Source organism: Callorhinchus milii, unplaced genomic scaffold (assembly GCF_018977255.1).
Source record: "Callorhinchus milii isolate IMCB2004 unplaced genomic scaffold, IMCB_Cmil_1.0 Scaffold8, whole genome shotgun sequence".
Taxonomy (NCBI): domain Eukaryota; kingdom Metazoa; phylum Chordata; class Chondrichthyes; order Chimaeriformes; family Callorhinchidae; genus Callorhinchus; species Callorhinchus milii.
Genome location: NW_024704749.1, coordinates 22,297,674 through 22,311,814, shown reverse-complemented (window position 1 = coordinate 22,311,814; position 14,141 = coordinate 22,297,674). Strand labels below are relative to the sequence as shown.

Sequence of the window (14,141 nt, the reverse complement as noted above, 5' to 3'; positions counted from 1 at the left end):
GTGGTGAGAGTGTTGGCCGCGTCAGCGAGAGGACCCGGGGTTCGGTTCCTGGGCAGGAGGGAAACCTTAGGCAAGTTTCCTTACTCCACACACACGTGGCTCTGTTTGCAGTAAGTAGGACCCAATTGGTCGTTGGCCCATTGGTGGATCACTTTCCGGGTATAATAATCCCTCCACACGAAAAAAAATGTAATCACACACTCCACTGCTTGTGCCCAATTGGTTGTCACGTTTCATCCACTAAAATACCCAGTCACTCCGCTTTACAGTGTATCCTGTGAAGCGCTTTGAGACGTCTCAACGACATGATAAGGCGCTGTATCAAATGCGAGGATGATTGTTGTTATCTTTCACATCGGGAGGAGATCCCAAAGCGCTTTGCATGATTTACCGTAAAATTGAGTCACCGTGTGGCTTTGTGAGTGTGTATGTGTGAGTGTGTATGTGTGAGTGTGTATGTGAGTGAGTGTGTATGTGTGAGTGTATGTGTGTAAGTGCGTGTGAGTGTGAGTGAATGTGGGAGTGAGTGTGTATGTGTGAGTGAGTGTGAGTGTGTATGTGAGTGAGTGTGAATGAGTGTGAGTGTGTATGTGAGTGAGTGTGAATGTGTGAGTGTGTATGTGAGTGAGTGTGAATGTGTGAGTGAGTGTGAGTGTGTATGTGAGTGAGTGTGAGTGTGTATGTGAGTGAGTGTGAATGTGTGAGTGAGTGTGAGTGTGTATGTGAGTGAGTGTGTATGTGTGAGTGTATGTGTGTAAGTGCGTGTGAGTGTGAGTGAATGTGGGAGTGTGTATGTGTGAGTGAGTGTGAGTGTGTATGTGAGTGAGTGTGAATGTGTGAGTGAGTGTGAGTGTGTATGTGAGTGAGTGTGTATGTGTGAGTGAGTGTGTATGTGAGTGAGTGTGTATGTGTGAGTGTATGTGTGTAAGTGTGTGTGTGAGTGTGAGTGAATGTGGGCGAAGGCAGCAGCTGATTTAGCACACAGTGAGCTTCCCGCATGTCGCCATGTTGTTGTTGTTGTTGTTGTGGTTGTTGTTGTTGTTGATGGTGAGAAGTGCTTTGAGACTCTGTATAAATGTCAGTTGTTGTTGTTGTGACAAGAGGTCAGAGGAGACATCCTTAACATCTGACCCTTCCTTGGCTCGAGTGACTATCCCCTGAGTGTGTTGAAAGCCCCCGACAAGTGCTCAGTGTGTTCACCCCCTGGGGCCAGAATGCGCTCCGCGGGCAGTCACACGAAAAAAAATTCTGTTTTTGATGACTCGAACTAACACAAATTGATGGAAAACCATAATCACCGCCTTGTCTGCCCGTCTCTGACCGTCTGTCTGGACACTATGTGCCATCACTAATACAGCACGTCGTATAATACACGTCGTCCCCCCTCACCCCCCCCACCCCCCCCACTGTCCAAACCACAGAGCAAACACCAGGAAACTGCAGCACAGCACCAGAAGCTTGTGGGCAAAGGAACAGTTCCAACAGCCTGAGGTTGATTAACCCACTCAGACTCCGGCTGCGTTCTTTTGAGTCAGATTAAAATCCCCATCGTCTGCCCTCCCCCCACCACCGACCCCCCCCTCGCCACCCCCCCCACCACCCCCACCCACCCACCACCACCAACAACAAGGCCAGTTTTGTTAGACGTTTAAAAGATCCCACAGATATATTTTTTGGTGGCGGTGGGTGGGGGGGGGGGTGTCAGCCGGGTGTCTAACACGTACGGACACTTCTCACCTGGGTGTGGGAGGGTGGCAGCTTGATTTCACCGCTGATTGCGACGCAAAGGGCAGCGGCAACTTATAGGACACGCGTTTTAATATAATATAACACCCGGAATACATCCTCATGTGTTGTGTAAACGGCTCAGGTGGTGTTCAGACTGACTCAGTGTCAGAGGCTCTGTCAGAGACTTTAAGCTGCATTCACGTCTCAAAAGCGTTTCACGGGACACAACGCAAGTTTACGTTTATTGTATATGGCGCCTTCCACGTTGCCGGGATACACTGTAAAGTGTAGTGACTGTCTGTAGTCTCACCAGGCACACGCGCCTGCCAATTTGCTTAACTCCCTGCCTCGATCTCTGCCACACGGCACCTTAAAACCTACTCACATCGACTGCATCTACTGTGACTTCCTCCTCCCCCTCTCCCCCTCCTCCCCCTCTCCCCCTCCTTCCCCTCTCCCCCTCCTCCTCCCCCCTCTCCCCCCCTCTCCTCCCTCCCCCCTCTCCCCTCCCCCCTCCTCCCTCCCCCCTCTCCCCCTCCCCCTCTCCCCTCCCCCCTCCTCCCTCCCCCTCTCCTCCTCCCCCTCCTCCCTCCCCCTCCCCTCCTCCCTCCCCCTCTCCCCCCCTCCTCCCTCCCCCCCTCCTCCCTCCCCCTCCCCCCCTCCTCCCTCCCCCCCTCTCCCCCTCCCCCCTCCTCCCTCCCCCCTCTCCCTCCCCCCCTCTCCCCCTCCCCCTCTCCCCCTCCCCTCCCTCCCCCCTCCTCCCTCCCCCTCTCCTCCTCCCCCTCCTCCCTCACCCCTCTCCCCCTCCTCCCTCCCCCCTCTCCCCCTCCTCCCTCCACCATGCAGTGCTCCGAGACCCTGCCCTAACGTGACTTGATAGTCCCTGTCTAAATAACAAGTTGTCGATGTTGTTGCTGCCGTTTGATTTAATTTTAAATGAAAAATAATAATTTGGTCACATTCCCCCCTCCCCCCCCCCCCCCCCCCCCGCTCCCCAAATACACAGCCACTACACTTCACACTTTCCTGTGAAGCGCTTTGAGACGTGATGAGGCGCTGTATCAAGTGCAAGGATTATTATTATTATTATTATCATTATTACTAATGACAGGTTGTCATCTTGTTGTTGTTGTTTCAGGACCCTCGGAAGTGTCGGCCTGGGTGAGGTACAGCCGCAGACCCACCTGCCCAGACACCTCGGTCTCCGGCGGCTTCTCCACACCCCCCGTCCCCCGTCACCGCAAAAGCCACAGCCTCGGCAACAAGTGGGTGACGCGACCGAGGCCGGAGAGGGTGGGGGAGAGGGAAGGAGGAAGGGAACGGGTGGGGGTGGGGAAGTATTGGGGGGGGGGGGGTGGCAGGGTTGAGACTCGAGCCAGGTCAGTGTGGCGTCATGTGGAGAGTGGGGTTCATACCGGGGGGCGGGGGCCGGGACTGAGGGCAGGGAGGTCCCGTTGAGGAAGGGGGGGCACGGAGAGAGAGAGGGAGGGAGAGAGAGCGAGGGAAGGAGGCAGCACGAGCGAGGGGGCCGCGGAGGGGGCCGCGGAGGGGGAGGGGAGGGGTTGGCCAAGCCCCCGCGTGTGTTGGTGATGGCTGTGTGTTTCCCCCCTCCCGGGTGGCAGTGTGATGTGTCAGCTCAGTGTGGTGGAGAGTAAGAGTGCCACCTTCCCCACGGAGAGGGCCAGACACCTGCTGGACGACAGTGTCCTGGAGGGTCACAGCCCCTCCCACAGCCAGGAGGCCCCCCCCAGCAACAACAGGGTGTCTGTCGGTAAGTACAGCGCACGGGGTGGGGCTGAGGAGGGGGAGGGGCCAGGGAAGGTGTGGGCTGAGCTGGGGGGGGGGGGGGGGCTGAGCTGGTGGGGGTGGGGCTGAGCTGGTGGGGGCGGGGCTGCGCTGGTGGGGGGGGCGGGGCTGGTGGGGGGTGGGGTTGGTGGGGGGGCTGAGCTGGGGGTGGGGCTGAGCTGATGGGGGGCGGGGCTGGTGGGGGGGGTGGGGCTGAGCTGGTGGGGGGCTGGGCTGAGCTGGTGGGGGGGGGCTGAGCTGGTGGGGGGCGGGACTGAGCTGGTGGGGGGGGGACTGAGCTGGTGGGGGGCGGCTGAGCTGGTGGGGGGGGGTGGGGCTGAGCTGGTGGGGGGGGCTGAGCTGGTGGGGGGCGGGACTGAGCTGGTGGGGGGCGGGACTGAGCTGGTGGGGGGTGGGGCTGAGCTGGTGGGGGGGAGGGGCTGAGCTGGTGGGGGGGACTGAGCTGGTGGGGGTGGGGCTGAGCTGGTGGGGGGCTGAGCTGGTGGGGGGAGGGGCTGAGCTGGTGGGGGGAGGGGCTGAGCTGGTGGGGGGAGGGGCTGAGCTGGTGGGGGGAGGGGCTGAGCTGGTGGGGGGAGGGGCTGAGCTGGTGGGGGGAGGGGCTGAGCTGGTGGGGGGAGGGGCTGAGCTGGTGGGGGGAGGGGCTGAGCTGGTGGGGGGAGGGGCTGAGCTATTGATTGATTGATTCTCCTTCGCAGGAAGCAGCCAAAGCTCTGACTTCAGTGAGGAATTGTCGTCGGGTTTGGACAGGTCAGTGTGACCGGACGTCCATCTGCGGCCGAATCTCACTGTTGTTACGTCTCCCGCTCCCGCCATCGTGCGCGGAAATAAACTGATCTTTTTTTCTCTTCCCCCCCCCCCCCCCCCACCACCACCACCCACCCCTCATCCCCTCCCCCTCCCCCCTGTTTGCGAGCAGGAGCCGTATGTACGCCACGCTGGGGCCCAACTGGCGAGTGTCGGTGCGAAACCCCCCAGGGAAACATTGTAACGTCACCAGGTACCCCATCTCCCCCTCTCTCCCCCCCCTCTCCCCCCCCACCCCGCTCCCCCCCGCTCTCGCTGCCATTCCATTCCAAACTCACGCCCACCAGCAAAAACAACAACAAGTTACACCGACACCCAACCTTTTACTTAATCATAGTCCTTGCATTTCATACAGCGCCTTATCACGTCGTCGAGACGTCTAAAAACGCTTCGCAGAATATACCGTCAAGTGTAGTGAGGGCGTATTTTGTCGGCGAAACGCGGCAACCAGTTGCGCACGGCAGCGTGCCACAAACGGACCTGTTTTGAGGGGTCCGAGCTGGTCAGTGCCGGTGGGAGACCATTTATTTGAGTCTCAAAGTCGGAAACAAAACACAGATGTAAAATGACCTCAAAACAAGGTGCTCGACATGAGTGAGATCAGCAAAGGGAACAACCTCAGCAGAAATGTGTTCAAGATGTCGTCTCGCCTGGTATTCCATCACGGAACATTAACTGTCAGCAGGCGCGAGCCATTAACAATCCCCTGTAAATCTCAGTCCCATGTAACGTGTGTGTATGTGTGTCTGTCTGTCTGTGTGTGTGTATGTGGGTCTGTCTGTGTGTGTGTACGTATGTCTGTCTGTATGTGTATGTGTGTCTGTCTGTGTGTGTGTATGTGTGTCTGTCTGTATTGTGTATGTGTGTCTGTCCATCTGTGTGTGTGTATGTGTGTCTGTCTGTATTGTGTATGTGTGTCTGTCCGTCTGTATGTGTGTATGTGTGTCTGTCTGTATTGTGTATGTGTGTCTGTCTGTTTGTGTGTGTGTATGTGTGTCTGTCTGTCTGTGTGTGTGTATGTGTGTCTGTCTGTGTGTGTGTACGTGTGTCTGTCTGTATGTGTATGTGTGTCTGTCTGTGTGTGTGTATGTGTGTCTGTCTGTGTGTGTGTATGTGTGTCTGTATGTGTATGTGTGTGTCTGTCTGTGTTGTGTGTATGTTTGTGTGCGTAGTGTATGTGGATGTGTGTGTAGCCGTGTGCAGCGCTGTTGCGTGGAGACAGACGGCTGTCGTGAGTTAACATGTGCTGCGCCCTTGCTGTGACTCACTGTGAAGTCTGAAGCCAGGCGATGCAGCCTGCGTGTGCGTGTATGCGTGCGCGTGTGTGATGTGTGATACCCCAGGCTTGTGTTATGTCTGTTGCCTCGGTGTAAATCCCATCCCCTGAGCCCCAGATATACTGTCAGTCGCTGGGAGATAAATAACCCGGGACTTCTAACCCTGAAGGGTGTGTTATAAAACACGATAACACACCCTCACACACGCCATTTCCAATGGCGTGTGTGAGGGTGTGTTACAGTGTTTTATTTTTTCTTCTGACGATACCTCGAGGTTTTACGTCGCGGCTAAAAAAAACATCCCTCAACACTGGGCAGAGGGAATCGATCCTGGGGGCTGAGTGTGACGCAGGGATGAACGCAACAGGCCATTCCCCCTCCACCCACCGCGGAATTACAGTGTATTCCGCGAAGCGCTTTGAGTCGTCTCAACGACGTGATGAGGCGCTGGGTCAAATGCAAGGATTATTATTATTATTATTCCGTGCAAGTTTGACGTAACTTTGCAGAAGTCGTATTCAATAAATGATCCCAACTGTTAGCACTTATGTGAGGTTTACTGTTGTTGGGCTACACTGACCGGCTGGTTTTAGGGGGTCACTGAGGCCCGGTTTGGGGGAGAACGCTAATTGATCGCTCGCTCTCTTTGCCAGTCCCTCAGGGGCGTGCGGCTGCTCTCTCTCGGGCGTTGCTGGGACCATCACCATACAGGGCCCCCTACGCCGCAAAACACTGCTGAAGGAGGGCAAGAAACCCACGGTGAGTGCCAGTCAGCGACCGACTCCCCGCCAGGGGTCTGCGGAGAGGCGGAGGGGGGTGGGAGCAGTCGGGGGAGATCGGGGAGGGTTAAAGTTGCGTGTTCCTGACAACAGCAAATAACTTGTTACACTCGGAGGAGAGAAAGTGAGAGACAGAGCAAGAGAGAGAGAGACAGAAAGATAGAGCGAAAGAGGGAAAATGAGAGACTGCGCGATAGAGAGAAAGTGAATGGCTGAGCGATAGAGAGAAAGTGAGAGACAGAGTGAGAGATAGAAAGTGAAAGACAGACAGCAAGAGAGATAGTGGGAGAGAGTGAAAGTGAGAGAAAATGAGAGTCAGCGAGTGGGAGACAGATTTAATCAGAGAAATTCATCAATAAACAGACTAGTGCTTCCCTCTTGTGGCAATTGCTTTCAAATCATAACCCTGTTCAGCTGTTTGACTTGATTCAGTCTATGCACATGTTATATTTCCCTCAATATGAAACACACACAAACACGCACGTACACACACACACCCAGAGCCACATATACACACACACACACACGTGTATACCCCACACACAGCTACACATGCGCACACACACAAATACACACAGTCATACATACACGCACCTGTGTGTATACACACACACACACAAAACCGCCTCCCGCGCACACACATACAGCCATGCATACACACACACACACCCAGAGCCATACATACACACACATGTACACACACACACGTGTATACACACACAGCTACACATGTGCGCACACACATACAGAGCCATACATACACACACGTGTATACACACACGTACACATATGCAGCCGCCTCCCACATACACACACACCACCAGACATACACACACACCGCCAAACATACACACACATGTGTATACACACACAAACACGCACACAGGTACACACACACGGTCACACATACACACACGTACACAGACATGTAAATACACACGTATACGCACACACAGCCATACGGACACACGTACACACACACACAGCCATATACATACACACACACATGTACATACACACATAAAAGTACACACACAGAGAAACCAGCTGTACAAAAGGTGATAAACTAAGCAAAGTGTAAGAAATCAGAATAACCTGAGCCCACATTGCCCTCCCCATCCCCCACCCCTCCCCCCCTCCCCCGGTTTCAGATGGCCTCGTGGACACGTTACTGGCTGATCCTGTCGGGGTCTCTGCTCCTTTATTACTCCGCAAAAACCTTGCGCGCCTCCGAGCGAAAACACGTGAGTTCAACAAATACACATCGACCTGACAACGTGGGTTAGATTAACCTGGTCAGGTTTATTCATGTCATTTTACAATTATTAATATTGTGGCTCCGACATATTTTGCAAAGGAATGTGGGAATGGAGTCAGCCCTCTGTGCCGGTCTCCGGCCCGGGTCCTGAGCCAGGAGGGTCCGCAGCGTTCCAGGGCACTTGCTGCTGATGGCACACAGCCCGGTCTGGCTCATCGGCAGGACCTGGAGGGCCGACCAGTCACTGGGGGGCGGGGAGTCATCCCACTCAGCTCCTGCTAACCCTGCAAACCAAAGCCCTAACGGGTTGGGTGGTCCTAACTGGACAAGCAGCGGGAAAGCTTCACAGACAGTGCTCTGAATGACAAACTATGTGGTTTTAGCTGGTTAGACTCCCGCAGTTACCCCAACGCACACTCTGGGGTCCCCCCCCCTAAGCCTTGGCTCTTGCCAGCCTGCGCCTAATGCTCTCCGGAATTAGGTAAGCAGGGGGCATCCCTCTAGGGAGAGAAAACGAGAGAGAGAGAGCGCATCTCATTCCAACAATCTATCTCTGGAATTTCCATGTGTGGGAGGGATGTATGGAAATCTCAGTTGGGTTTGGATGCTCTTAAGCGGGTTTTCGCACACGAGAGACACCCGGCTGAACCCCCCCCCAGAAAAATTGTGATGTTAATATATTAAGGAGTTTCTAAAATATTTGTGAGAGAGAGTTGGTGTGAGAGAGGATGTGCCTAAAAGTGTGTGTAAGCGTGAGTGTGTGAGGTAAGTCTCAGTTTGTGCGTGAGTGTGAATTTGTGTTCGAGCGTTTTGAGTGTAAGTGTGAGTCTGCGTGTTAGTGTGGGTGAGTGTGGGTAAATGTGAGATGGTATGTGTGAGTGTAGGTGTGTAAGTGTGAGAAGGTGTGTGTGAGTGTAAGTGCGAGATAGTGTGTGTAAGTGTGAGATGGTGTGTGTATGTGAAATGGTGTGTGTGAGTGTGAGATGGTGTGCGTGTGAGTGTGAGATGGTGTGTGTGTGAGTGTGAGATGGTGTGTGTGTGAGTGTGAGATGGTGTGTGTGTGTGAGTGTGTTATAAGTAGCTGTGATTGCTGTGTGTTGACAGTTTAAGTCCACGGCCAGTAAGAAGGTGTCGATCGCGGGCTGGATGGTGGTGCTGCCCGATGACCACCAGCACCCGGACATCTTCCAGCTGAACAACCCCGACAAAGGTGTGTAACCCAGCCCGGAACCCCCAACCCTCACCCCACCTGTTCCTCCCACCCCACCCCCTCACCCTGTCCACTCAGCCCAACCCATTCGCTGCCCCACCCCAACCTCTTCCCCCATCCCGGGGGCTTTGCTCTACACGAGACACCTGCTCTAACCTCGCCCGGCTACTCGCCCGCCCCCCCCTTTCAATATTCCTTTAACAAGGGGAATTGATGGCCTTGGCCCAGGGACGGCAGGTGATGGAAGGTCCCACATTCCCATCGGCCGCTGTGTGCAGGTGTAACTTCCCGCTCCGTGTGCTTTATCACTCGTCGTGTGGTCACCAGTCACTTGGTCGCTGCTGGGGTTTGTGTCCGTGTCACTACCGTGCGCTGCGGGTGTGGCACTTCGGACAATTTTGCGCTGATTAATAAACGGCTTGAGTCTCCAAGCCCTTCTCTGCAGAGAGTAACTAACTGCCCCCCCCCAACTCTCTCTCTCTCTCTCCGTCTCCACCCCCCGCCCCCCACAGGCAACGTTTACAAGTTCCAGACCAGCTCGCGGTTTCATGCAATAATATGGCACAAGCATTTGGAAGACGCGTGCAAAAGCAATCGGCCTCAGGTAGGAGCCCGTCCCCAGTGACCTACGTGTGTAGAGCGCTGGTTTGTAGGTTTAGAAACCGAAGGGGAACAGGAGGCCATTCAGCCCATTGTGGTCCGGCGGTTTGCAGTCATAGGAGTCGCGCTCTGGGACCCTTCCCCATGTGAGGGGCGCTCTATAAATGCAAGTTGTTGTTGTTGGAGTAAAATGTGTGTGAGGGAGAGTGCGAGAGTTGCTCATTTCTTGTTCGTCGATTGGTGGATCACTTTCCGGGGGTAATAATCCCTCAAAATAAATTGGTCACTTCAAACCACGACTGTTTGTGCGACACTGTTGTGCGCAATTGGCTGCTGCGTTTTTCCCACAAGATATACTTTACAGTATATCCTGTGAAGCGCTTTGAGACGTCTCGACGATGTGATAAGGCTCTATATCAAATGCACAAATTATTATTATATTTGTGTGTGCGTTTATTAAATCTGTAACTGTTGTGTGTCTTCTGTGTGTGAACTCACCAACAAATGGAAACGGCCTATCAGTGATCTGTGTAATCACTTCCTCTCTCTTTTTTGTGCCATTTTCAGATACCTACCAACCTTATGTCATTTGAGTGACGGTACAAAGTGCACACAGCAAAATGTGATTAAAGTGCCAAACCCAGACGAGGGGCGGGGAAACTTTTTTTTAAAAAAAGAACAAAGAAAATCGGATTCTATAAGATATCAAAAAAAAACTAGGAAAAAGGCGACCAAGACGACAAGCCGTGAAAAAAGATTTTGAAATGACTTGCGCGAAAATACTGCCAGTGTCAAAATTTTACCTGAAGCACTTTTTTTTAAAAAAAACGAAGCTTGCCAAGTGTGACCTGGGAAACGAAACTTAAAACGTTCTCGCGACGTAGGAAGCCAACAACTGCTCCTGAGCCCCCCAGCCCACCCGCCCACCACCCGCCCCGCTCGCCAGACACGCAGAGGGATGGCGCGGCATGATTCAGGGGCCGGGTTTTCAAAGGGTGGTTGGGGTGGGGGTGGTGGGGAGAAGGGAGAGGGAACCTGCAGATCTTGAAGGAGAACCATTGTTGACTTGACCAGGGAACTGTGTACAGTATAATAATAACTGCTGCCTAATCACTTTTTTTTAACAGAAAAAGGAAAAAAAATGTGTTTCCTATTGTCGAGCTGCTTTATCGTAAATGTAAACTGATCAACTGTTAGCCCATGTTGGGTGTTAGATTTTTTTTAACATGTAAGAGACTACTGACAGTGTTAGCCAGTTACACCGAGAGGCATTTTTAGGTTAAGTAGGAAATCGGTGAAATGTTTCTGTTTGTTTGTCTGTCTGTCTGTCTGTGTTATCTTAATGAAGTGCACTGAGAAGATTTGGGACGCCTCGTGCCAGAGAGCTGTGTGTGTGTGGTGTGTGTGTGTGCAGGGTGTCTTATGTGTGTGGGAGTTGTGTGTGCGTGTGCAGGGTGTGTCTGTGTGCGTGTGCGCGTGCTGACCTGCGGTCACTGAGCTTTTCTTTTTTTATACATATTTATATGTGGTTTGAACACAACTCGACATTCCAGCAAACCAGAAAAGTTCATCTCTCCTCCTCTTCCTCCTCCATTATTCCTATTAAACCATTTGTTATTATTTTCTTCCTCCTTATACAATCTCCTTTCCCCTTTCAGTGTCAGCCTTTGCGCTCAGGGCAATCTGCTCTGATGTGGCTGCCAAACTGGCCTGTAGGATGAGGTGTGTGTGTGGGTGAACAACAGGGAGGGAGACTTGCTTTGCTAATGTTGTCTCTCAGCCAACACCCCCCCCCCCCCCCCACCCACCCTCCCCCCCCCCACACCCACCCTTTCCCCCCCCCACCCCCCCCCCCCCCCCCAACCCTCCCGCCGCCATTCAGGGGAAAGGACAGTTTTTAAGTGCAGTTATTTATACGGAAAATTTCCTTTACCAACTAAAAAGCTATCAGTGTTTTATGGTGAACGCATTTGTTGTGTGTGGAAGTGGCGATACAGAACAGGTTCTATGAATAGAGATAATATAACTCACCAGTTATTCAGGTCTTTGTCATGAATGGAATCAGTGATGTATGACCGATTGCGTTGCTCATTTATTTATCTGCCTGCTGTTTACAAAAGATGAGGGAGTGTTACAATACAATACATTTGTATAGCGCCTTTCACGTCGGGAGGATGTCCCAAGGCGCTGGTTGATACAAGTGTTGATACAATTCGGAGCGGGTTTGGGTTAAGTTCCACAGTGCAGTGTGAAAGATCAGCAGTGGTGTCAGCCCCTCTGCTCTGCTCCGCAGGATTCTCAGATGTTGGAGGGCGATAGTTTTGTATATGGTTCACGGTTGGACTGAACCTTTCCCCCCACTGTTGGATGGTCGGTCTCCCCTCGGTTGGGGTCTGGCGGAGCTGTTGAACACCAGGCATTGGTGTGAGGCTCAGTGTACCCCGATCAGGGAATCGCATCATCCAACTGATACTCCAGTGCAGCCCTAGGAGGTCCTGTCCTTTCGGTGAGACTTTAAACCAAGCTCCCATCTCCCGGGTGGATGTTAAAGATCCCGCGGCTCTGTTCAAAAAGAGAAGGGAGTTCCTCTCTCTCCCAGTGTCCTGGCCCACAAGCCCCCCAAATAAAAAACTGTGCGTAAATTGGTTGCCGTGTTCACCCACAAAATGCACAGTCACTCCACTTTACAGTGTATCTCCCTCTCAAGCCAAACACAGCTATTGTCAGAGTTTTTGAATAAAATAAAATAAAAAAACGAGTGATTTGGTGGATGGGAGACTGAAGTATTGTTGCAGACCCGAGTGGAGCAGTGACTCAGTGTTTCCAGGGATACTCAGTGCCATTAAACCACAAGGTGACTTGTTTTTCCACTTGTCCGAGGGGACTTGTCCCCATTCATCTCTGTGCTCACCCTGGCAACATCTGACTCGTGATGACCAGAGCTGGTAAAGCTTGCTCAAGGCTTTACCTGTAGCAGGTAAAATGATGCAAAGGGACATCCTCCACAATCCTGTTCCGATTTTATATGGTTCCACTAAAGCAATGTAATGTGACTTTTATAGATATTAACAGGTACCAAATGTGCATCTGAACAGATGCTCCGGTCTAGATTGCGATGCCATGTACTGTAGGTTTTGCTTGAATGTAATGGGTTTTGTCATTGTACAGTGTGAAATAAAAGCGCTTTGTTTAACTAAATCAAATGCAAAGCCAGTGGATATTTCCCATTACTCCCAGTCTCAGTCCCTCTCACAGTAATAACTGGCCAGAGCACATTTGCTGTGCAGTTGGAAGTTGAACCACGGATGGAGCCAGTCTGCCAGCTCCCAACACACTGTTCACCGTCACATCCGGAAGATAAAGGTGGTTACTGAGCCCATCTCACTGCCCCAGTGAGCTCGCTCGCAGTGCCATACGACAGCCAACAGCAGCTTCCTAGTCACACTTGGCCCCTGTAACAAACTGAAACAAGTCATCCGATCTGAAAGGGAAACACAGCTGGGTCAGACCAGGCAAAAAGTTCAGGACAAAAGGTAAAATACCACAGAGGCTGGAAATCTGAAATAAAAAAACACAAGTGGCTGGGAACACTCACTCAGCAGGTCAGGCAGCATCTATGGTGAGAGGAAAATAAATGAACGTTTCAGAGTTCTGACAAAAGGTTATCGACCTGAACTCATTTCCACTCTCCATAGATGCTGCCTGACCTGCTGCATTTTCCCAAGTTCAGCACGGTATTTGAACGTTATTAGAGGACAGAGCAAGTCTCTGTTAGTCTCACATTCCCCACGTGTGTTCTGCATTCCTACAGAAAACCAGGACTGTTCAGTACCTATTGAAACACACTGGTATTGGATCTGCAATTAGCAAGCAGTCAGTCTTTGAATAGTTTTGCTAAGAATGAATAGATTGTAACAAATTTATTGTGTAGTTTGGACATGAACGATTAGAGAAACTCGTTTACCACAGGCCTCGTGGTGCTGGGTTAAGGATACGCGCTGAACCGACGACCACATTGTGTGCTTCACCTCACGGGAACAGTGTGGAGTCAGAAGGTGACGATCAGGTTGTTCTGCCCCCATTCGGTACACAGCAGTTACTTATGGCTGTACTCTGCTTCATTTTTTCCTGCTTAGGAAACATCAACTCCGAATTCTAAAAATGATGCCAGAAAACACTACTGCAGGTGAATCTTTGGCTTGTAAACATCTTACAATGCGAGGCTCGATGGGCAACAGCTGTCAGCCACACAAATTGCATTTCTGTCACTTTAATCCTCCGCCAGTTAGATGATACTGCTCTCGATTTGACTTGGGTGACTTAAACTGGCAGTCAGTCCAACACCATGATTCACAAGCCAGTAACAGAGTGTGCAGGCATCTTCCGAGGAACAAGTCAATGTGTTAATTAGCGTCTGGTTACCTCCTCTCTCCCCCCCCCACCACCCCTTCACCTCTCCCCAGCACCACCTGTTAATGAGCACCATTAATTTTCAATAACACATCACAATTCTCCCCTGCAATTCGGAGAAAGGTGGTGAAAACTGATGGTGGTTAAGCAATAATGAACTGGAGCCTTAGCTCCAAAATCCCAGACACTGTCTTTATATTTTCTTCTGCTTTAAACACAGTATTGTGGTCAGCACCACTATTCATTTGTGCTCAAGTTTCAGCCTCTTG

At 52.1% G+C, this 14,141-nt stretch overlaps 1 protein-coding gene across 2 annotated transcripts in view; it reads left to right on the top strand.

Moving 5' to 3' along the window:
* Positions 1-10,384, top strand: part of LOC103190626 (ras-specific guanine nucleotide-releasing factor RalGPS1) — a 14,380-nt gene extending 3,996 nt beyond the window's left edge. Inside the window, exons 2-10 of one of the 2 annotated variants that reach the window (XM_042337610.1) lie at positions 2,867-2,993; positions 3,351-3,499; positions 4,230-4,281; positions 4,451-4,531; positions 6,269-6,374; positions 7,546-7,638; positions 8,757-8,862; positions 9,375-9,466; positions 10,030-10,384. In XM_042337610.1, the coding sequence (XP_042193544.1) occupies positions 3,355-3,499; positions 4,230-4,281; positions 4,451-4,531; positions 6,269-6,374; positions 7,546-7,638; positions 8,757-8,862; positions 9,375-9,466; positions 10,030-10,059 (705 nt within the window). In that variant the 5' untranslated portion in view covers positions 2,867-2,993; positions 3,351-3,354 and the 3' untranslated portion in view covers positions 10,060-10,384. Of the gene's footprint in view, positions 1-2,866; positions 2,994-3,281; positions 3,500-4,229; positions 4,282-4,450; positions 4,532-6,268; positions 6,375-7,545; positions 7,639-8,756; positions 8,863-9,374; positions 9,467-10,029 lie in introns of those variants that run through there. The other variant, XM_042337611.1, reaches the window with a different exon arrangement.
* The last annotated feature ends 3,757 nt before the right edge of the window (positions 10,385-14,141 follow it).